We start from the raw sequence: 22,766 nt of genomic DNA on the forward strand, positions 1-22,766 counted from the left end.
GAAGAAGATTGAGAAGAAGGAGAAGAAGGCAACAACCAAAGGAAGGATTTGAGCTCATCACTCATTTCCCTTGCTCTCTACTTCGTTTGTATCATTTCCTTCTCTTCAAGTTCTCTTTAACTCCATGAACAATATATTTTCTAGTTTTGAGTTTTTAATTTCAGCTATGAACTAAACTTTTTGAGATTTGGGTGGTTATGAACCCTTGTATGGACTAGTGTTTTGATTTTGCAATGATGAAGTAATCTTGGCTTAGTTCAATTAGTTGTGATGAAATGTTGAATGAATGTTAATTTTTGGCCATTTTTAACATTTAGCAAGCTAGATCTTACTTGGAAAAGTAAGACCTAGTTGAACCCTTCTAATTGATGCATGATTTTTACCTTTACTTTTAGGTATTAATTAGTAGTGAAATAGGAATATTTGGCTACCATGTATAACTAAGGATTTGATGCTCTATTGGGCTATTTGTGATCTAAACTGGTGTAGGAATGCATTGTGAGATTGTGAATGGTTTATTGCAAGTTTTGGAAAAAGCTTGCTGGTTTTTTTGAAATCTGTTAACTTTCCCAGGATTGCTGAGTCATTGCTGTATCAACTGGGACATACAAGTGGAAATTAATCACCCAAGTCTATTTTCCAAATCTGAAATTACCACCACTTTAAACACTTTTAGCTTCTTATTTTTACTTTATTTAGTTTAAAAAAATTAGTTCTCAAGTTTAGATTCAAAGCTATCAATTTTTCTTGTGAATTAATGTGTGATTTTATTTTATTTTTATTTGAAATTCTTGGAATTACTTTTAGTTGAATTAACATTATTTAGTAAAAAGTCCCTGTGGAGACGAACTTTGATTTACTTATCATTGTATTACTTGTTTGTGATTGTGTACACTTGCGCAATTATAAATCAATATATTTTCACAACAGTAGATCTTGTAATTTTGCCGCTCATAATGTGGCTAGATGGGCCTTCACCCATCAGACTTTTGGGTCTGTCCTGGTTGCTTCAGTCCCAAAAACCCTATTTTGTAATGACCGAGAGGTCTAACTCTTTATTAATCTATGTTATAAACGCTTTCTATCAAAAAAAGAATTAGATGATGAGTTGTTTGGAATGATTCTCTATCTTCCTTGTAACTTGCTTGCTTTGTACTCAATCGCTTATCCAATGAAGCACAAGTTTTATTTCAAAAAATAATTAAAATAATTATTTAATTTAACACATAACAATGTGAAAAAAAAATTAATATTAAGAGTGACTTTTTAATATTAATTTAAGTTAATTTTTTTAAAATAATTACATTGGTAGATTTTTTTAACAAAGTATATTGATTGGAATTTTATATGAGTTTTAGATTGGCAATGGCAGCACATATTCCTTTGATTATTTTTCGTTAAATATAAAAGAGTTTAAGAACTACAGAAACAGATTATGTACCAATCCAATCCAGCTCTTCAAAATTCTTTGTACCAATCTTCTTCCCACCATTTCAAACCCTAATCAGGATGATCTGGCCGAACAGAAATCTCAATACAGAAAACCAAAGATTCTGATATGTGCTTAAAAGATTCAAAATATTCCAAGATTTCGTTCTGAATCCCAAATCGATATCGTCTGAATCGATTCCAATTATTGATGTGACTCGTAGGGTGGGGTTCAAATTCAAGCTCGTAAATCCCCGATTCGAGATTCGATTTGAATATCTTGACTGTGTTTCTTCAATTTGTTCTTGTCTTTGAAATTTCGCATCAATGATTACGAATCCAGATCTCATCTACTACGCTTGCATTGCTAGAAAGACCACAATTCTTGCCGAGTTCACCAAAGAGGTCGATCTCGAAGACTTGGCTCGTCAATGCATCCAGAAATGTCCTCCATTTCACTCCATGTTCTCTCATACCGTTAGAAAAAGAAACTACATCTTCTTAATCGAAGACCCTTTTGTCTATTTCGCCATTTCTGATCAAAACCTCGATCAATCGGAGACCCTTTGGTTCTTGAACCGTATTAAATCCGGTTTCGAAGACGCCAGATCGAAACGCAGCTCTGACAATTTCAACTCTCAAGCGGAATTCAATTCGATTTTAAGGGCAGTTATGGTGTTGGACTTGGACTTGGACTTGGTGAGTCCAACGCCTAGTTTATCGAGTGTTAGTCAAAATCCCAGCTTGGATTCTTCCGCTAGAGGTCAAAGTTTTGGGTTTACACCTTTGCTTGGGGTGAAACCCTTAAAGGGTTTGAAGAAGAAGAAAAAGAGACTGTCAGGGGAGACCAATGGAGATCTTGGAAGAGATTCAAGTTTGGAGAACACAGTGGATGTGTTTGATGATAATGGTGGCGTGTCTATGCAAAAGAGTGTTTCTCCTTACGTGGGTGATCGCCAAAAGGCTAAACAGGTATGGAGGAAGCATGTTTGGGTGGTGTTGTTGCTGGATTTGTTTGTTTGTGCAGTTCTGTTTGGGATTTGGTTGTGGGTTTGTAGAGGGTTCAAATGCATTGAAAGTTGAAATTTTGAGAAGTCTTTGATTTGCTGTTCTGAGAGAATTTTCGGTTGCATTAAACTCTGAATTTGATTATCAGCGATTACACAAAAAGAAAATACTCCAAAGGTTCATATGTGTAAGTAAGTGATGTTGATGTTGATGTTGATGTTGATGTGCTCTTGATTTTGTGTTCATTTTGTACCTTATTTATTTCCAATTACTACATACCTTTTATTTCGAGGTCATCTATATAAAGTCTAGCTAGCTGTTGTCAGTGTCATGTAATGCATAAAAAATTGGATATACACAAAGATATTGGCAATGCAAGCAAGACTTTGACATTATTCTTCCCCCACCATTTTTGATGCTTTTTTCTTATTAGTCGTTTGTTGTATATTTTGAAACTCTGTTTTCATTGATTGCAATCCTGTTTTTCCTAATTGGGTTTTCCTCACAATGTATTAGAGTTGATAATAATAATAATAAAGAAAAAAAAAAACAGATTATGTATATTATAGCCTCCAAAATAGGGAAGAGGGAAGAAGGGCTGCAGCTGGGACCGACTGAATGACGTAAGCTAAAACGAAACACCAAAGGTGAAAGAAGTTCCTGAGGTATGTTGAACTGCATGTCTAAACCTGTTAATGTATATTGAAGAGATAGACTCCACAGCATGTCAAAGAACCTACTTGGATTGACTAGTGTTAGTACTGGATCAAGATTTCTAGAAGCAACATCAAAAGATAAGCATCCCCAAATGAAGTCTCCAACCAAGTAAGTGGGTTTCTTTGGAGAGGAAGCATGATCAATGGAACATTATCTGTAAAACAAATGAAAAAATATACAAAAACATTATCGATATTAACATTAGAGTAAGTCACTTTCAGCCAAAAAAAGAAAAGAAAAAAACATTAGAGTAAGTCATTCTTGGGGTCTTGAACAAGCAAACAACACATTTAGGAAGCCTGTGTCGATTGAGGACTAAACTATCTAATAATCCATTGGAAAATTTGAGAGCCAAAAATCTATACAAGATGAATCATTCGACTTCAATGTTGACATAATCAAAGTTTTTTTTTATTACTCTCCATTCTTCATTATGTAAAATTTTAAACACTTTTCTTTTGAGCTGATTAATTATAGTATAGTGATAAGTTGAGGAAAAAAGAGTTCTGCATTAATCCGGGGAATGCTTCAGATGAAAATTCTTAACAAATTAGTAACAGCTGTATAGTACATGAAAAACTATTATTGGTATCAGTATTAAGAATGAAAATAAGGACAAACTCGTCGTAAAGAAACAAAGATAGCAATCACAGGCATAGAAAAGATTAAAACCTTCAAATGGTGTTCGATCGTAAACAGGAACATGAAGACACAGAACTTCAAAAAACCTGCAATTTAATATAGGAATATCAGAATTCTCTCATAGTTTCATATAACGACAGCAAATCTGTGTCAAAAATGATTTTGAAACAATTTCAATTTTCTTTTAACAGGGAAATGATTCCTCATAACTGCCACTTTGAGCAACAACAGGATAATTCCCATATAAAAATCATTATGAAAACTTGGAGGTGGATGACAAAAGAAATTAAAAAGTGATACAAGGCAGGACCATGAGTCCATGACCATGTCACCATGGAAAAGAAATCACTCATGTTTTTTTCTTTAGCTAACAGTTTAGACTCTTCCTTCCCTTTATTCTCTTATTTACTTTTTCCAGTCAGTCCATCACAATAGATCCTTTTTTAGTTGACCAAATTAGTTAAGGTATCATTTTTATTTAGCAATTTCCAGAACTGTGTTAATTGTAGATAAATTTATTTTTAAATATTTGAAACTGAGTGCCAAAACTGATATTAAAAAAAAAAAAACTGAAGGACCCTTGTATAATGTATCTTACAAGTATCATCTGTGGAGGATTGAAAAAAAATGTAAGCTTAAAGATTTGCATTAGTTGGTGCCTAAAATGGCATCAATGTTTCTTAATTAGATTTTGTTACCTGACATTCATGTAAAGTCATGTCCTTATATTTCCAAGTTGGATGATAATAAAATTCCTCAACTATCTATAAGGATCAATACCACCATTTTCTCCCCCACAAAACCCACATTGTGTCTTTTGAAAAACCTTTATGAAGAATCTCATCCTGATTTAAAATCAGATAAAAACAATGTCCCCTTCCCTGGTTTAATAATAGACCTACTTAAAGTAGTAAAGCAGTCTCTTTAACCAAAGATAACTAGTTAACTACCAAACACTTATCAATGGTTAGTGATTTACCACTTGTCTCAATTTAGAGTTATTTTTTTGTGCATATTTTGGGTGCACACATCATTATACATAATTTATCATGCTCTTAAGGATGCACAAGAAATGTTCTCATATATGCTAGTATACATGTATAGCTGGTCTTGTGCAGCAGAATATTATTTAGCCACTTGAAATCAACGCATTCATACACGTATTGTTAACAACCGTTGCTTCTCTTTCGTTCTTTTTCAATGTGAAACATGGCCAATAATCTTTAAAAGCAACTTTACACAGTGCCAGTATAGTATATTTATTTTTCTGATAAAATAAGAGTACTTGTATACAAATATCAGAAGATATATATTCTCTTCTTTTTCTTGTCTTACAAGATATTTATCCTACTAATATACACCCAACTTCTACAGAGGAGGGTTCAAAAAATGGTTTACTATTATATCAATGAAACAAAAACACTAGCCTTGCCTGGTGTTTTCAAGGATCAAATCCTGGAACATCTTTGGAAGAACCATAAACTGCTTTATAAATTGTTCTATCAATGACATTCCTATAAGGATCATTCTCTCGCTTCTCGAGTAAATATGCTAGACAATTTTCAACTTCAGACTTTATCTGCAAGTACATTTCATTAGCATTTTCTCTGTTTTTCAAGCTCTCTTCCCTTCCCCTTGTATATATAGGCTTTCCAAACAAATAGTAATATCGCCCCGGTATCTTGGGCAACAGCCCTGGAATAAAGAGATCCTCCCTGTTAATTTCTTCATCTGATCCATCCCTACAAACAAATCATACCAGTCCGAGAGCCAATTCCTTATTAATAGAAGAAATTCAGTCTCATGGAAGATATACTACAAAGTGATTACGCAACAATGTAATCTTACCTCACTTTCACTGCATTGCGATTCAATTCTCTAATGTAGTCATTTAGCACAGGAATCTTTTGCAAGTCATTGTAATCAAGTACCAACTGCCAAATCCAAATTAATAATCACAGGGTAAGTTTGGATTGTATTCTAATTGCAACTGGAAGCTCAAGAAAGATATGAACAAGGCAGCTGTGTCCTTTTAGTCTTATGATTATGTTTTTGATTTAAAACGAGTTCACAAGCTGCAGTTCAGAAAGTTTCAGCTAACAAAATTAAATTAAACCACCCAAAAACAATTGGTAAAGAAGAGATTTAATTCTTCTGAACCAGAGTAGTCAATATCTTTGAATTCATATTTAAAAACAACCCCAAAAGAGAATTGAAAACCTGAAATTATCAGCCATTCTAGAAAGGACTATAAGCAATTATCATGAGAATAGAATTATTTTATTAAGAGTTATCTGTGAAAATAATTGTATTAAGCTTTACTTCTACTAGATCATCTTCTCCCACTGCTCCAAATGGCACAATTGTTGCCCCGAAACGAGCTGCCATTCTCACAAATTCTGGTTGAGTAGGCCAAAACAGCTTATACGCTTCACCCTATCAATGGCAATAACACCTTATAAAAATGAGGATAAATTAACAATAAAGGAGAAAAGGTGAGGATAATTAACAATAAAGGAGAAAATTCTTTGATGAGAAACACACGAAAAATCTCTTATTGGAAAGCAAATTTGAAGAAATAAAAAAGATAAAACAAAGCAAGAAAATATATGATTTGAAGCCATGAAAAAATAAATATAGAAACAACAAACCTTGCAATGTAGAGCCTCACGTGCACCACCAGGATAAAGAAGGACATGGGACTTTGAGGAAAGCAATCTGAATAAATTACTTGGTGTGACTGGTACAGAACCAAAAACTCTGAACCAGTCATTCATAGAAAACTCGGGTGATGAACTTCCTGAATCAGCCACAAACAGTTGAGGATGTGCTACACCTCGAATTACAACATTTTTTTCGCGCAAAAACTCCTCAACTAATGGATATAGTTCAAGTCCCATTAAGTTGTGATACCCTACTAACAATACTGGACCTTCACTTGGAACCCCAGCAAGACCTTTCACTATCTTCCCATCTTCTAGAGTAGAGTAAGCTAAGGAACTTGTACCAATGCGAAGTAATCTGTCATTCAAATTAACTTGGTTAAAATTCAAACACGTTACCTGAAAAGTTAGGCCTTTGCTAAGATTTTTACTCTCATTTAAAATGCAATTTGTAGCATCACTAAACCAGATTTCTTGATGATGATAACAATCATAAATCTTTGTGCAGTATAAAATATTGGAAATTATATCAAAATTGAAATACTAGTATACTACTTGTACAATATTAATGAGCTAAAATGTAAAATCACAGTTAATAAACTAGAACATGAATATGACATGGCTTGACACTGAACCATCTTCAGGCCAACAATGAATCAAATTCAAGTGAGCTGCAAGCATGGAAGTGTCTTGTTAAGGAGAGAAAGAAGAAAAGAAGAAAAAATGTTTCAGTCCACTTACCCTACTACTTGTTCAAATGCATAGTCGATTTCTGTTCTACTAGGAGGAAGAAAATCTGAGACAAAATTGTGCCTCCATGAACGACGGTATTTGCTAGTGCCTTTTATAATCGTCATCAAACTAATGCCATCTTCCTGCCACAGTAACAAAAGGTATAGTCAGTTATGTCTGTCCTGTATACCAACTAAACGCCCAAAGCGATTAGTTTCTCCTTGCTAATAAGAAATTTACTACGAATCAATCCCAGGTCTAGCAATAATAGAAACAAGATTCTTCTAACTTGAAAACCCGAAAAGGGAAATCAGAGTGAGTTGATTGAAACACAATTGGGTATTACCAAACATTGCAGGAAGAGAAATAAAAGCTTAGATTATAATTAAATTAACTTACCAACAAAAAGGTATGTCCATTTTCCTTGAAATGTCGAACTGTACAATTCAGTAGCGATTTCTTTAATCTTTCTGCTTCTTCTTTGCTAGGGACCATGTTATCTTTACCACTGAAACAAAATTTACAATGAAGGAATCTAAGTGAAGCCTTTAACAATTGACATTTCTTTCTGACCTCCTATAAGTATCATAGTTTTTACAATTTCAGTGCACAATTTTGGGTAGAGGTGATGTGAATAAATAATTTCTTCTGACACTGGTCATGTTAGTCTAAGCTCTAATGAATAATGATCATAGCATGTCTCAAAAGTCAATAATGATTTGACATTAACAGGCTTATCTATACAGCTTCACAATAGTTAGGTAAAAAACACAACCTACCTTCTACAGAAACTAAAAATATACGGAGAAAGTAAGAAGTATTACTATCAATAGATGCCAAATAAAGGGAACAATCTACTAATGTAGTGAGTGAAAACCTGGCAAGGATCAGCACTTCAGCTTTAACAGCATGAAGACGAGAATTAGCATAAGCAGCAGCTGATTTAAGCAACTTCAACTTCCATAGAAGAGTATCCCGTGGTATGATATCAGCTAAAGACTGCAAGCCGAAGTGAGAAGTAAAAGTAAAACTATTGCCTCTAAATAATCCCAGAGATTGAACTATTCTTAGATACATCTTGAAAGAAATAAAAGAGATTGAGAGACAGAGACAGACAGAGAACGGAATTAATATGTACTATAAACTCGAAAGGTGCTTTTGTGCATGACCCAAAACGAAAACTTTTATGAATAAATATCAGCAAGCCAAAGACTGCATGAGAATCAACAGAGGAAAAAAAAACTAGTTTCACACATTAAGAATGTGCTATACTGAAAGTAGATGATATTTTGAAAAAAGGAAACAAAGTTCTTACACCAAGGTATGGTAGCAAAGCAGTGAGATTTTGAGACATTTTCTCATATCTCTGGATAGGAGGAAGCTTAGTTTCAACATTAACCATTGCCATCTTTGTTGGATCACCTGATGTCATAAAATAAAATACAAAACTGACAGTAAAAATCTGATTGTCACTCTTAACAATGAGTTCAGAGAAAACTTCACTGAAATAACCAGAGTTCCCCATAAAGAGACATTGTAGAACATTGTCATAAGTTGCAAACCAGTGCAACATAAAGTAAGAATACCAATAATATATTTAAATTAAAGTTTATTAATCGGATTTTAAACCAAAGAAATAAGGGTAAGAAATTTTCTATGATTTTAGTTTGGCAGCATATATTCATTTGAATAGTTCTTATCATTAATTTTTGTAAGATATGATAAAGAGCTTAAGATCTACATAAACAAATTGTATATACCCATAATGTAGCCAAGAAGGTAGGGAACCGTAGGATGTAATGCATCAGGCATTGCCTCCAAAATGGGGAAGAAGGGCTGTAGCTGAGACCGACCGAATGACGTGGCTAACACAAAACACCAAAAGTGAAAGAAGTTCATGAGGTATGTTGAACTGCATGTCTAAACTCTGTTAATGTATAATGAAGAGATAACACAGCATGTCAAAAAACCTACCTGGATTGACTAGTATTAGTACTAGATCGATGGAACGATTTCTAGAAGCAACAGCAAGAGATAAGCATCCCCCAAATGAATCTCCAACCAAGTAAATGGGTTTCTTTGGAGAGGAAGCATGCTCAAGCCTCACAGTTTCTTCAACGAATTTCACCAGTTCTACATACAAAGAAACCCCTCAAGTTAAAATATCAGTAGTAACATTATCTGTAAAACAAAGGGAAAAAAGAAAACCATTGCTTGCTTTAGAGTAAGTCACTATTGAGGGCTTGCACAAGCAAGCAACAAACATAAGAAGCTTGAGTTGATTGAGAATTAAACTATCTAATAATCCATTGGAAAATTTGAGAACACAAAATCTATACAAGATGAATCATTCGACTTCAATGTTGACATTTTTATTACTCTCCATTCTTTTATTATGTACAATATTAAAACACTTTGTTTTGAAGCTGATTAATTGTAGTATAGTGATGAGTTGAGGAATAAAGAGTTCTGCATTAATCCAGGAATGCTTCAGAAGAAAATCCTTAACAAGTTAGTGACAACTGCAAGTTAGTCACAAGTCGCAACTAAGAGTAATTCCGTGTCTAGTTCATATCTAGTTTAAATTAGCAAGTTAGTCACAAGTGGCAACTACATATAAAAACAAACATGAAAAGCTAATCCTGGTATCAGTATTAAGAATCAAAATAAGGACAAGATCGTAAAGAAACCAAGATAGCAAATCACAGGCATAGAGAAGATTAAAACCTTCAAATGGTGTTCGATCATAAACAGGAATATGAAGACACCGAACTTCAAAAAACCTGCATTATAATATAGGAACATCAGAATCCTTTAATAGTTTCATATAACGACAGCAAATCTGAGTGTCAAAAATGAATTTCAAACAAGGAAATGATTCCCCACAATTGGAATTATCTACCCCACTTTGAGCAACAACAGAACAATTCCCATAGAAAAATCATTATGAAAACTTGGACGTGGATGACAAAAGAAAAAGAAAGTGATAAAAGGTAGGACCATGAGTCCATGACCATGCCACCATGGAAACAAATCACTCATTTTTATGAAAGAATATTCTTAAACACTGGAGGGAAGTTTTGAATATGTTCTTAAGGTTTCACTATGTTAAAAAATTTATTGTAAGCTCTGAGGATGCCACTTATGCTAATTATACCAAACTTTGGGTTTACCATATCTCATATGACATTTCAAAAGTTGTTTACCTAAACAATCACAGAAGATCCATTATTCTAGAGTCTACTAAAGAATAAAGATAACAGTAAAAGTAACTTACTTTCCAAGAGCTTTGTGATGCAAGGTGAGTCCCATCCCAGTACCATCCATTCCTGTGAACATATGTTAAAATGAAAATTTTAAAAGGTAGAAGTAGTAATTTCATACGATATAGCTACATTTTTAGACTTATTTCCCAGAATATGGCCACTTGCAAACACCCCTTATCTGTGTATGTAAAAAAGTAAACTTAGAATCAACTAAGAGTTCATAATCATCCATGGTGAGGAAACAAATACCAGGCAAAAACAGAAGAATTGGGGCATCTTTTAAAGGGCGCCCACATGAAATGGGACTAAACCACCGTGGTGGACCACCATCAGGCTTAATCATATCCTCTACAGCATCAAAGTAGTCTTTCACAGTCTCAGTCCCATAACCATCATCCCAAGACGGTTCCAAACTTTCTTCAACATCATCCTTCACAAGCTTATTATTCTTTTTCTTATCCTCAACTTCAGGCTTTAACCTTCCATTCCCATGATTAATTTGAAGCTCTCTTTTCCTAACTCCAGAGTTAGAGTCCCCATTAACCACAGTCAGATCAGAAGACAACACAGCTGGATCCCTACCAGTACCAGCTGAATTATGGACTCGAAATCGATACAAAGGTCTACTACTCTGTGAGTTCAACTCCAAAAAATGTGGTAACCTGAAGCCTGTGACTGAAGCCATATGGCCCCTCAATAATGGCAAAAAGCTTCAAACTTTACTAGAGAAAAACTCTTAACCAGTTAATGAATGCAGTGAAAGAGTTTTCAAAGACTAAAGCTTACTTTAATTGCCTAAATGTATAGAAAACAATACCAACCAAAAACCCAGTTGGCAAAATCAAGGGGTTGGCCTAAACACACGTAGTAGTAGTAGTACAGAGCTAGAAGACAATAATAGCTAGCGGAAAAAGAAAAGAAGAGAAAGAGAAAGAGAAAGAGAGATTTTTATTTTGAGTAACTGAAACGTTCAATCAAATAGAGGAGCAATTCTATCCCAAAAAAAAAAAATTGGAAAAGCATATATTATTAAAAATACATTAGGGGTGTTAAAAAAATTATTAGTATAATTTAATAATTAATTCTACTTATTTTATTTTAGTAAAAGATTGTAGATAACCAAATATTGAATGATACTGGTAATAATGCTAGACACCTTAATACCAAACTACCAATAAAAATACTAAAAAATACTATTCTATTTATTTGTTTACAGCATTGTTGTTATCATTATTATTATTATTAGATAGCGTCTATAAATTATAGTTGTTTTTTTATAATCATAATTAAAGTTAAATAAATAAATTATAGTTCTTTTTTAGGCTAATTAGTAATTTTTTCCCCTAAACTTTGACATGTACTAAATTATGCCTCCTGAACTTTTTTGGCCGTTAAAAATTCTCTTTGAACTATCAAGATTGTTAAATTTAAGGACTTTTGTCTAATTTTAGTAAAAAAATTATAACATAGATGAAAGTTCAGGAGGCATGATTAAGTACATATTAAAGTTTGAGAGGCATGATTTGGTAGATATCAAAGTCTAGGGAGCATGGTTTAGTACATAAACAATCACTGAAACAGTAAAATTGAATGAAATTAGACAAAAGTCTTTAAATTTAATAATCTTAATAGTTCAAGGGGAATTTTTAATGGCCAAAAAAATTCAGGGGCATAATTTAGTACATGATAAAGTTTGGAGAAAAAAATTATTAATTAGTCTTATTTTTAATAATCATAATTAAAGTTAAATAAATAGAAATCCATATTAAATTGTATAATAATAGAATATTTTATAAAGATATCTTTTACCATTTCTCTTAAAATCACAAATGACTAAATATGTACTAAACTAAATTAAGTGGAATCTAATAATTAATTCTTTCAATGGCTATATAACATATTAAAGATTAAAGTAGGGAGTAGTGCTAGATAGTACTTTTTAGCTTTTCTCAACAAAAAAAATAATAAAGAAAAAATAATACAGTGAAGGAAGGTAAAGAAAAATGGTGAAAGTCACCAACTTTGTCGTTTACCTGATGTGGGTCTAAATTGACATGGGTGCTACTAGTAATACTAGTTGCTAGCTATGTTTTTTTTTTTGGGGGGGAAAGTTTCTAGCTATGCTTAAAGAGGGCTTCTTTTCTGGCTACTGGGTATGCTTAGGCCACGCATACACATTTTCATTTCTTTAATTTTAATTTTTTTATTAAAAAAAAAAGAAGAAAGAAATATTTAATAGAACGTTCCCAATGGGAGAATGGATGGTGTGTGTCATTATCAGTTTGTGGTATAAAGGGGAGAATTCACACCACCAAGGATGGAATCCAATCCACATACTAATTTTCCCCTACAAAAATAAAAGCAACGTTAATTTTTTCTCATAAACAAAAGAAAATAAGTTATTTATCTTTATTAGATTACTAATAATACAATAATAATTTGTACCAAAGGTTTGTAATAAGTAATAGGCTTATTTATTTATACTCCATATTCTTAAATTATATAAAGTTGGACCTAAATTTTATTTTTTAGTAAATTACTTTCTAAACTATATAAATTTTAATAAATTGGTCTTTAAATTTTAATATTTTTTAACAAATTGGTCCTCAAATTTTTATTTTCTTAAAAACATAAAGTCCTCACTATTAAATGATGTATTTTACTTATTTAATTATTTAGTTTTGTATTAATTTTAAATCTTTTTATATTGATATACCTTATCAAATTAAAAAAAAAAAATACATATTTTTTATTTTTATATCTATTCTATATAAAATGTGGCTATATAACCGAATTCTTGCTTTATGAAAAATTATTGGGTGACTTTTTTTTTAAAATATTTTCTTTTTCATATCTTTATATAAAATTAATCAGTTTAAAATTTTATTGAATTTTTCATTAAATAATATTCAGTAGATATTTATTATTTTAACAATAAAATCTCTGGAGGTCGACAACCGCATCTGCGATCACCATCGAGAGTCGCCAATCCATTGGAGATTATTCCTATAGCCACACACATCGATCGTCAGCCACTCCCAAATCACATCAATATCATCGATGATATTCAACAGCTGAGAGTGGAGTTTCAAAAAAAAATCAACACGTAGATTACCAGCACAATGGAATGTGCAGGTTTCACCTCTACATGAGAAACAACATCGATGGAAAATCCAAATTGGCCTTGTTCACCGAGTTGAGACGATCGACAATGTGGAAGGCATTTTGCTTTCGAAGACATTCCGACAACTGCTTCTGTTTGGCCGATCATGCATCCTCCAACCACGAGCGTGTGATTGACCTTTCCTCTAGCGAGACTGCAATCGGGAATGGCTCTCTACTAGCCTGGTTGTTTGATTGGGGACGACAAAAAGTGTCTGATGATGATGGACTGGGCTGGTTGACTTGCGGTGGACGAACGAAGGCTTGATCAAATAACTGATTCAAATAGTAAAATAATTTGGTTATATAAGCAATGCCTTTAATTAATTAGTGTTATAAATTTTCCCTTTAATTGGATGGGAAGGTATTTTTGTTATTACTTTGGTGCATTAAATTAGATGTGTATCGAAGCACTAATATTTGGATTGCATGATGAACTTATTTGTAACGTCCCCACTTCAAGCCTCCATTGGGTCCTTACACCCACGGAATGAATGGCTCTTATACACGAGTACGTCACTCTGGCTGCTTCCTAACGTCCCCGCTTCAAGCCTCCATTGGGTCCTTACACCCACGGAATGAATGGCTCTTATACACGAGTACGTCACTCTGGATGCTTCCTGGATTGATGACTGACCCTACAGACCAACACCACGCTTCCTGGGAAAACTTCCCAGGAAGTCACCCATCCTAAAATTGCTCCAGGCCAAGCACGCTTAACTGTGGAGTTCTTTCGTGATGGGCTACCGAAAAACAAGATGCACCTTGTTGATATAGGTAGTATCAATCAATCCATTTAAGCTCTCTTCAACTGTGTAGTCCCATACCTACACAGTCTCTGAATCATCCCACTTGACCTTCCCCAAGCGATGTGGGATTGCACAAATGCCTTACCCGCATTTCCCCTTACGGATCACAGGATCATCGATCGTCACAATCACTCCCCTTATGGGGTCCGACGTCTCCGTCGACCACACTTCCGAGCCGGGTCAAGGCTTTGATACCATTTGTAACGTCCCGCTTCAAGCCTCCATCGTCCTTACACCACGGAATGAATGACTCTTATACACGAGTACGCCACTTTGGCCAGATCGATGACTAACCTACCGCGACCAACATGAGTGTTTCCCAGTGCTTGTCCTCACCGCACGCTTCCCGGAAAACGTCCCAGAGGTCACCCATCCTCGAAATTGCTCCAGTGCACGCTTAATCGTGAGTTCTTTCGAGATGGGCTACTAAAAACAAGATGCACCCGTTGATACAGTAGTACAAATCAATCCATTTAAGCCCTCTTCAACTGTGTAGTCCCATACCTACACAGTCTTAGAATCATTCCACTTGACCTTTCCACAGCGGTGTGGGATTGCACAGCTTACCCGGTATTTCCCCTTACGGATCACGAGTACGCCACTCGTCGCTCGGACCGATGATCGACCCCTGCTGCACACCACGAGTGTTTCCAAAGCCGTGCTTTGTCCTCACTCGCACGCTCGGGAAAACTTCCCAGAGGTCACCCATCCCCAAGTCCAGCCAAGAACGCTTAACCGTGGAGTTCTTCGGTAGGGGCTACCGAAAAACAAAGATGCACCCTGTTGATATAGGTAGTACAATCAATCCATTTAAGCCTCTTCAATCGTGTAGTCCCATACCCACAGCCAGAATCATTCCACTTTGACCTTCAGAGTGGCAGGATTGCACAGCTACCCGGCATTTCCCCTGATCACGAGACACGTAAGTAGTCTCGTGATCCGTAAGTGGAAATAAGGTAAGCCAGGTAATCCCACACCGCATGGGAAAGGTCAAGTGGAATGATTCAAGACCGTGTGTGTATGGGACTACACAGTTGAAGAGGGCTTAAATGGATTGATTGGTACTACCTATATCAACAAGGTGCATCTTGTTTTTCGGTAGCCCGTCTCGAAAGAACTCCACAATTAAGCGTGCTTGGCCTGGAGCAATTTCAGGGATGGGTGACCTCCTGGGAAGTTTTCCCAGACGCTGGAAACACTCATGTTGGTCTGTAGGGTTAGTCATCAATCCAGGAAGCAGCCAGAGTGACGTACTCGTGTATAAGAGCCATTCATTCCGTGGGTGTAAGGACCCAATGGAGGCTTGAAGCGGGGACGTTAGGAAGCAGCCAGAGTGACGTACTCGTGTATAAGAGCCATTCATTCCGTGGGTGTAAGGACCCAATGGAGGCTTGAAGCGGGGACGTTACAAATGGTATCGAGCTCGACCCACCGAAGTGTGGTCGACGAGGACGCTGGACTCGTAAAGCGGGGGTGATCGTGATGGCCGCAGTCCCGTGATCCGTAAGGGGAAATACCGAGTAAGCTGTGCAATCCCACACCGCCTGGGAAAGGTCAAGTGGAATGATTCTAAGACTGTGTGTATGGGACTACACAAATAATAGGCTTAAATGGATTGATTGGTACTACCTATATCAACAAGGTGCATCTTGTTTTTCAGTAGCCCATTTCGAAAGAACTCCACAGTTAAGCGTGCTTGGCCTAGAGCAATTTCAAGGATGGGTGACCTCCTAGGAAGTTTTCCCAGGAAGCGTGCGAGTGAGGACAAAGCACGCTGGAAACACTCGTGTTGGTCTGTAGGTCACTATCAGGCCCAGAAGCAACAGAGTGGCGTACTCGTGTATAAGAGTCATTCATTCCATGGGTGTAAGGACCCAATGGAGGCTTGAAGCGGGGACGTTACATTATTTTCATTGTTAAGCTAATGGATTTTAAAAGTGGTCATTTCTTTGGAGGCTAGAAAGTATGAATGACAAACTTATAATAAAATTTATGATTGTGTGATAAAACTCAGAAATGTCTTCCTCAGTTGCAATTTCGGAGAAATAAGTCTTTATGTAAACTTATTTGATTTTTTATTTATGTATATGAAAAGAAAAATTTGTTCTACGTGCCAAGTGCTCTGAATATATTATGATCAACAAACTCTTCCTTACTTGACGAATTGCTTTTTCACCTAATGATTTAAAATTATTATTTTTACACAGAGTTTATTGCTTATGTATTCCTAATGATTTATTACCAGTGGTGCCAAGCACCCTTCTACGTATTAATATAGCTTTTAGGGAGTATCGCTAGCCAATCGTAAAGTGACCACTAGTGCCCAATGCTCCATGAATTATATAATATCTATAGTTGGAAACTAAAAATAATTTTTTGTGTCCAAATATAGTTATAATTCAATTTTAAGAGAAATTGAAGATAAAATTATGAAAAAGTCCCAATAATTTTTTTTATATATACATATTATTATGATAAAGGTTCATCTATAGTTTCTTTTGAAAAAGTTTATCATATTATATGTTAGTTACAGGAAGATTTTTTTCCATATTTGTATTTTCATAAGCACTAAACATTCCTTTGTTTGTCAAAAGATCACACAAATTTTCCTTGTCACATCTTTCCATGGATCAACTGTGATGAAAGTTACATTTTTTTTATTATATCAACAAACATATAGAATATTATATTCTATTTAGTATATAGTATATTTTCAAATTTAGTATATCATATATTTATATAAATAAATGTGTAATTTTTTTTTTTTTTTTTGCAATTACAAGCCCACTGAAACTTATCTTAATAATCATAAAAGTAATATTTAAATTAAATTTTGCAGGGTCATCGTCTGTTTCTCCAAAAAACTACGGAGAGATTATCAGTCATTAAATGGAGAATCCAGTTATATGTAACGGATGAGCCCAAAGTACAGTCAATTCACCATTCAAACTGCTGAGCTGATGAAAGATTAAGATAACGTTTTACTATGCTTAATTTTATTTTTCATAAGGTTTTCTATATTGAGATTTTAATAAATAATTATTTTCCCCAAGATTATATTTTTCTATTCATTTTGGTTACATAATATTTAGTATAAATTTAGATAAATATTTTGTATACATACTTTTTGCAGGATGAAAAGTGCAAAGTAAAAATATTACACTATTCCTTTAACCGAAGTAAAAGAAGATTAGAACCAACTATTATGGTGACCTGTAATTTTTTTTTTTTTTTTACAATTTTTACAATTACATATATGGCGACTAACATAAAACTAATCATACGTGCCTTGCACGTAACTTTCTTCTAGTATATTTTAAATATGTCAAAACAAGAAGAAAAAACCAAATCAAAGACATATTTTAAAAATTATATCAAAATAAGAAGAAATATATATATATATATAGGTAGTAAGTGATATACTTTTTACTTCATGCTACAGCAAAGGAAATTAGGTCAATCAAAGATTAAAAACAACTGATTGTACACAAATTTTATTTCAGCATCTACATAGGATTATTTCATATTCTTTTTGTTTCTTTTTTTTTTTTCGATAAGTTCATATTCATTTTGTTTAATGATGATTTTTTTTAAAAAAAAAAAAACTGATGAATTTTTTATTATTATTTTATTCATTTTTGTAGTGGCCAATTATGGCCGGCCTTAGGTATAGGCGGGCTAGGACCGTGCTTAGGCCCCACTTATATTAGGGGCTCAAATAAAAAAATATCTTTTAAAAAATATACATATTTTTTTAAATAATTTTTAAAAATACCATTTATCTTTATAGTAAGGGCCTAATTTTTTTTTTTTTGCCTATAGCCCATTTCAACTCAGGGCCGACCAAGCCAATTTATTGGTAGTTCTTAGCAATTTAATTAGGAAAATTCTAAAATGCACCCCTCTAAAATTGGAGCACTGATGCACCCTAATCTGTTCCAATATTTGAGGGACTTTTTTATTTTATTTTTTTATGGTCGTGTACATTACAGTTATTTAAGATATCGTGTAAAATTTTAAAAATTTCAAAAAAATTTAACACACCAAAAATAAAGTTATAAAAAAATTAATAGCAAACATCGTAAATAGAATTATTTTTTTGAAAATAAATACCTATATAAAAACAATTTAAATTAACTTTGAAAAAATAATAATAATAATTTAAATTAAAAATTAATAATTAATAATTTTTTTAATTATTAATATTTTTTTTTATAAAAATAAATATATAATTAAATATTATTATAATATGTATAAAGCTCAGTTCTATCGTAAAAGTATACACCTTATATCTTAATGACCGCGTAATTTAAAATTAATGGTAAAAAAACTTCCCTACCGGTAGGGAACTTATGCTAAGTCTTACCATAGTCTTGCCCTATATATATATATATTGGGAAATTCTATAATACACCCCGTTAAAAGGGATACACTGATATATCTCTATCTGTTTCAGTATCTAAAATAATTTTTTAGTCAAATTTTTTTTCATGGTCATGTAAATTATAGTTATTTAAGACATCCTGCAAAATTTTAAGAAATTCGGAAAAATTTAACATGCTGAAAATTACGTTCTAACAGTTTGTTGCACGCGTAACTATTTTATTTTACACGAGTGTAAAATAGATTGTTTGAACATTGTTTTCTATATTGTAAATTATTCTGAATCTCTCAAAATTTTGTAGGATATCTTAAATAGCTATAACGTATATGAATATGAAAAAAAATTAGACTAAATTTTTTTTCTGAATGCCGAAATAAGTAGAGGGTGCATCAGTACATCCCTTTTAAAGGGGTGCATTGTAGAATCACCCATATATATTTTAATCAAATCAAGATATATTTTGAACATTACAAAACTATATAATGTGATCCAACAATTTATCTTTTGATGAATAATACTAACACAAAATATTTTCGCTATCGAATAATTCCTCTGCGCTTCAAGTAAATATTCTTTCTCAAATAATTGATGTGCATGCACCAAAATTTAAAAAAGAACTATATATAAATCTATAAATATTTTTCGATTCTCTAATTATTTTCTCTACCATTAAAGGAGGATCGTACGTTAAATATACGAAAGGATTTAATATGAAATCTATTTATATACATAGTAAAATATTATTTTGTAGTCAAAATAATATATTTGCTTTTATAAACTACTTAAGTAAATTATATTATAAAATTTATTTTTAATTTATATTTAGCGGTAAATTGATGAAATTTTACCAGTTTTGATATAAAATTTAAATAATTAATAAATATATATACAATTAAAAAATTATTAAAATTATGATACTGGATATTCATAAATCAGTAATAAAATATAATATAAATGTTAAAATATATTAACGGGAGGGGACTAGAATTTCTTTTAAGCATTATATGGGTCTGCCAGTGTTTATATTTTTTTTATTAATAATATATATGAATAAATCATATTTTAACTATTTTTGTAAAAAAATTAAATATTATATGAACTTAAAAATTAAAATAAATAAATAAATATATTAATATATTATTTTATCAAAGTACTAAAATTAAAAAAAAAAATTATTTGAATTTAACACAAAAAATAAATTAAAGTAAGTAAAATAATAATTAAAAAAAATTAATATAAGAGTGGAGACTTAATGTTGTTAATAAAATAAAAATTTGGTGATCAATTTATTAAAAAAAAAATTGGGGATTAAACTTGCCAAAACGTATATAGTTTGGGAACTAATTTATCAAAAAAATAAAATTTAGGAAATAACTTGCCAAAATTTATATAGTATAAGGACATGCGGCGAAAATAAGCTTAATTAATAATGCACCACTTTTATTTGTGGGATCCCCTTGATTATAATGAATTAATTAAACAAAAAAGTGAGACCAGCCTAGTTATAGCACAATCATATACTCACAAAATGTGTAGCGCCCTACTTGCTTAGGCACGCTACAGTAATTTTTAATTACTGTGCACACCTCTACTAATCAAAAGATTTTTCAGAAATTGTGTCAAATTTAAACTTTTAATTAATCTTTAAACCTTTATAAATATACAATCGTACATAAGAGTCTAGATCTCGTCTTTAAAAGTTTATAATAATATTCAAACTGCATTTTATAAGCATGTCACACCTCGACTATAAAATAAAGGTACAAGTCGTTCCGAGACCGAACTCTCCAGATCTAACCATCTTGATATGTACAATCATCCTCAAGCCCTAGACTCATTAGTGCTCAGCTTTCGCCTTCCTTTTACTTACACATGTAAACAATAACTTTGAGTCGACAGACTCAGTAAGAAAAGCACAAAATATATAACATAATACCGACTTGTATCTAGGCACCCATACACCTACTTACAAGGCTTCAGATGCATTAAGAACGTTCTTAATGGAAGTAAGACTTATATACCACGTGCACTAAGTACTCGTCACGTAGTAGTGTTGGTAGGAATGAACCGCATCTTGAGTACCACTGAGTGTTGTACCACATGCACTCTGTACTCGTCTTATACTAATATGGGTAACACTATGTTATACCCTTTTAACATCATATATTGTACCAATGTACTCCATACCGCAATCGTACTAGTGTTAGTAGTATACAAATCTCATAATACAACATGCATATAATACACACATATACGTATACACATTTTATACTATTCTTATCTCGTTTTTCAATTCAAATGTACTGGTCGACTTAAATAGAAATTCACCCGCTAAATGAAGGACCTATGTCACAATCACGCAAAATGGGTAAACAACTTGCTAAACCTTTTTGGGACCTAAACTTAAAATTAAAAGTTTTTCTATCGATAAATAGCATGGAAATACCCTAAATACAGAGAAAATGTAAAAAAAAAATGAGACTATGGCAAATCTGCCTAGAAAAACGGCATGCCATTTATAAAAGTGACAAACTATTTTTTTTGGATAATTTTCCAGTAAGAATGGTCCATTCGAGCTCAAAATAACTCCAAACTTCAAAATAAACTCTAGACCACCTAATTAAACATCAAAACATATTCTAAATAGTATAATCTAAAAAAAAACATAATTTTTACCATTGTTGAGCCAAGTTTGAGTTCTTAAACTCAAACTTGCTCAACTCCACACACAACCAGCAAAAAGACCCTGAACTAGCTTCAAAAAACTTAAAGAGCACCCAAAAAACTAAACCCAAACTCAAAAGGTTTGGACATAACCTCAACCAAAAAAATGCATGCTTAAACTTAGTTTAAAGCTTCCAAAAACAAAAGAGAAAGATCTAGGGTTATACCTTAAGTTTGATCCTCCAAATTCCCTTAGAATTTTGTTGAAAATGACTTGAATTGATAAGAAAATCTCTGATTTTTTCTTGGTTCGAAGAGGGTCACAAGAGAGAGAGAGAGAGAGAGAGAGAGAGAGAGAGAGAGAGAGAGAGAGAGAGAGAGAGAGAGAGAGAGAGAGAGAGAGAGAGAGAGAGAGAGAGAGAGAGAGTGAGAGAGAGAGAGAGAGAGAGAGAGAGATAGAGATAGAGATAGATAGATAGATATATATATATATATATATATAGAGAGAGAGAGAGAGAGAGAGAGAGAGAGAGAGAGAGAGAGAGAGAGAAAGAGAGTGTGAAGAGGTGGTTTTTGTTTTTATTAACATTATCCTTTAATTAATTACTATTTACCGAGATGTTTGGAAACTAAATATTTGAGAACTAAAGAAATAATAAAATATAGAATAAAGAGATGGAGATTTTTTATGTGGTTTGGGTGTTAATTAACCTTAGTCCATGAGTCAGTCTATTACCGTCTTAGTAAGTTTTTGATGTGTTTATAATATTTTTGTAAGAAATCCCAACTCTGTACTCTATGTTTCTCTTGAAGAAGAAGAAGACGAAGAGTGATATTGGTAGAGTTTCAGCTATGTTCGTTCTGATTCCCCCTTCGTATGGAAATAGAAGGGTACTTATAGGCTAAGTGGTGGGTATGGACATGGCATGCCTAGGGTTTTTGCTCAAAGCCCACTAATGGGGTAAATTACATGCAAAATGAGATTTGACTATTGGGTCCCTTAGAATCCATTGTGCCCATGCGTCCTGCAGTTGGATAATTAGGGACCATTTGTACGAAGCAGACATTTGTTACCCAAAGGTTTAATCTTTAAAAGTAGAGTCCACGTGTCGCCCAAAGCTTTCACCTTTAAAGTAGTAGAAGTCAGTAATATTCGTCTGTTATAAAGGTGGTGGAGGTGTGCGCACTACCATGCTTGGACGTAGGGGACTGATAACTCTAGGAATTAGAGTTATTTTCACATTTTTTTTAAACTAAAATTGGTTTAGTTCTTAAGTTTTTAATTAATTTA

At 33.1% G+C, this 22,766-nt stretch overlaps 2 protein-coding genes across 2 annotated transcripts; one reads left to right on the forward strand and one right to left on the reverse strand.

Moving 5' to 3' along the window:
• Nucleotides 1–1,300: 1,300 nt before the first annotated feature.
• On the forward strand, nt 1,301–2,831 carry LOC115718992 (phytolongin Phyl2.2). Its single transcript, XM_030647825.2, has one exon. The coding sequence runs from the start codon at nt 1,756–1,758 to the stop codon at nt 2,509–2,511; it is 756 nt and encodes a 251-aa protein (XP_030503685.2). The 5' UTR covers nt 1,301–1,755; the 3' UTR covers nt 2,512–2,831.
• A 2,186-nt stretch (nt 2,832–5,017) lies between these two features.
• On the reverse strand, nt 5,018–11,463 carry LOC115718991 (phytyl ester synthase 1, chloroplastic). The gene is made up of 13 exons (XM_030647824.2): nt 10,706–11,463; nt 10,468–10,519; nt 9,918–9,973; nt 9,165–9,323; nt 8,951–9,055; nt 8,506–8,612; nt 8,068–8,189; nt 7,590–7,698; nt 7,200–7,333; nt 6,447–6,816; nt 6,118–6,231; nt 5,644–5,729; nt 5,018–5,537 (listed from the first exon to the last, which is right to left on the reverse strand). Exons 1-13 carry the CDS (start codon nt 11,139–11,141, stop codon nt 5,237–5,239), a joined length of 2,151 nt encoding a protein of 716 aa, XP_030503684.2. The 5' UTR covers nt 11,142–11,463; the 3' UTR covers nt 5,018–5,236.
• Between the last annotated feature and the right edge of the window lie 11,303 nt (nt 11,464–22,766).

Source organism: Cannabis sativa, chromosome 2 (genome assembly GCF_029168945.1).
Source record: "Cannabis sativa cultivar Pink pepper isolate KNU-18-1 chromosome 2, ASM2916894v1, whole genome shotgun sequence".
In the NCBI taxonomy this organism is placed as follows: domain Eukaryota; kingdom Viridiplantae; phylum Streptophyta; class Magnoliopsida; order Rosales; family Cannabaceae; genus Cannabis; species Cannabis sativa.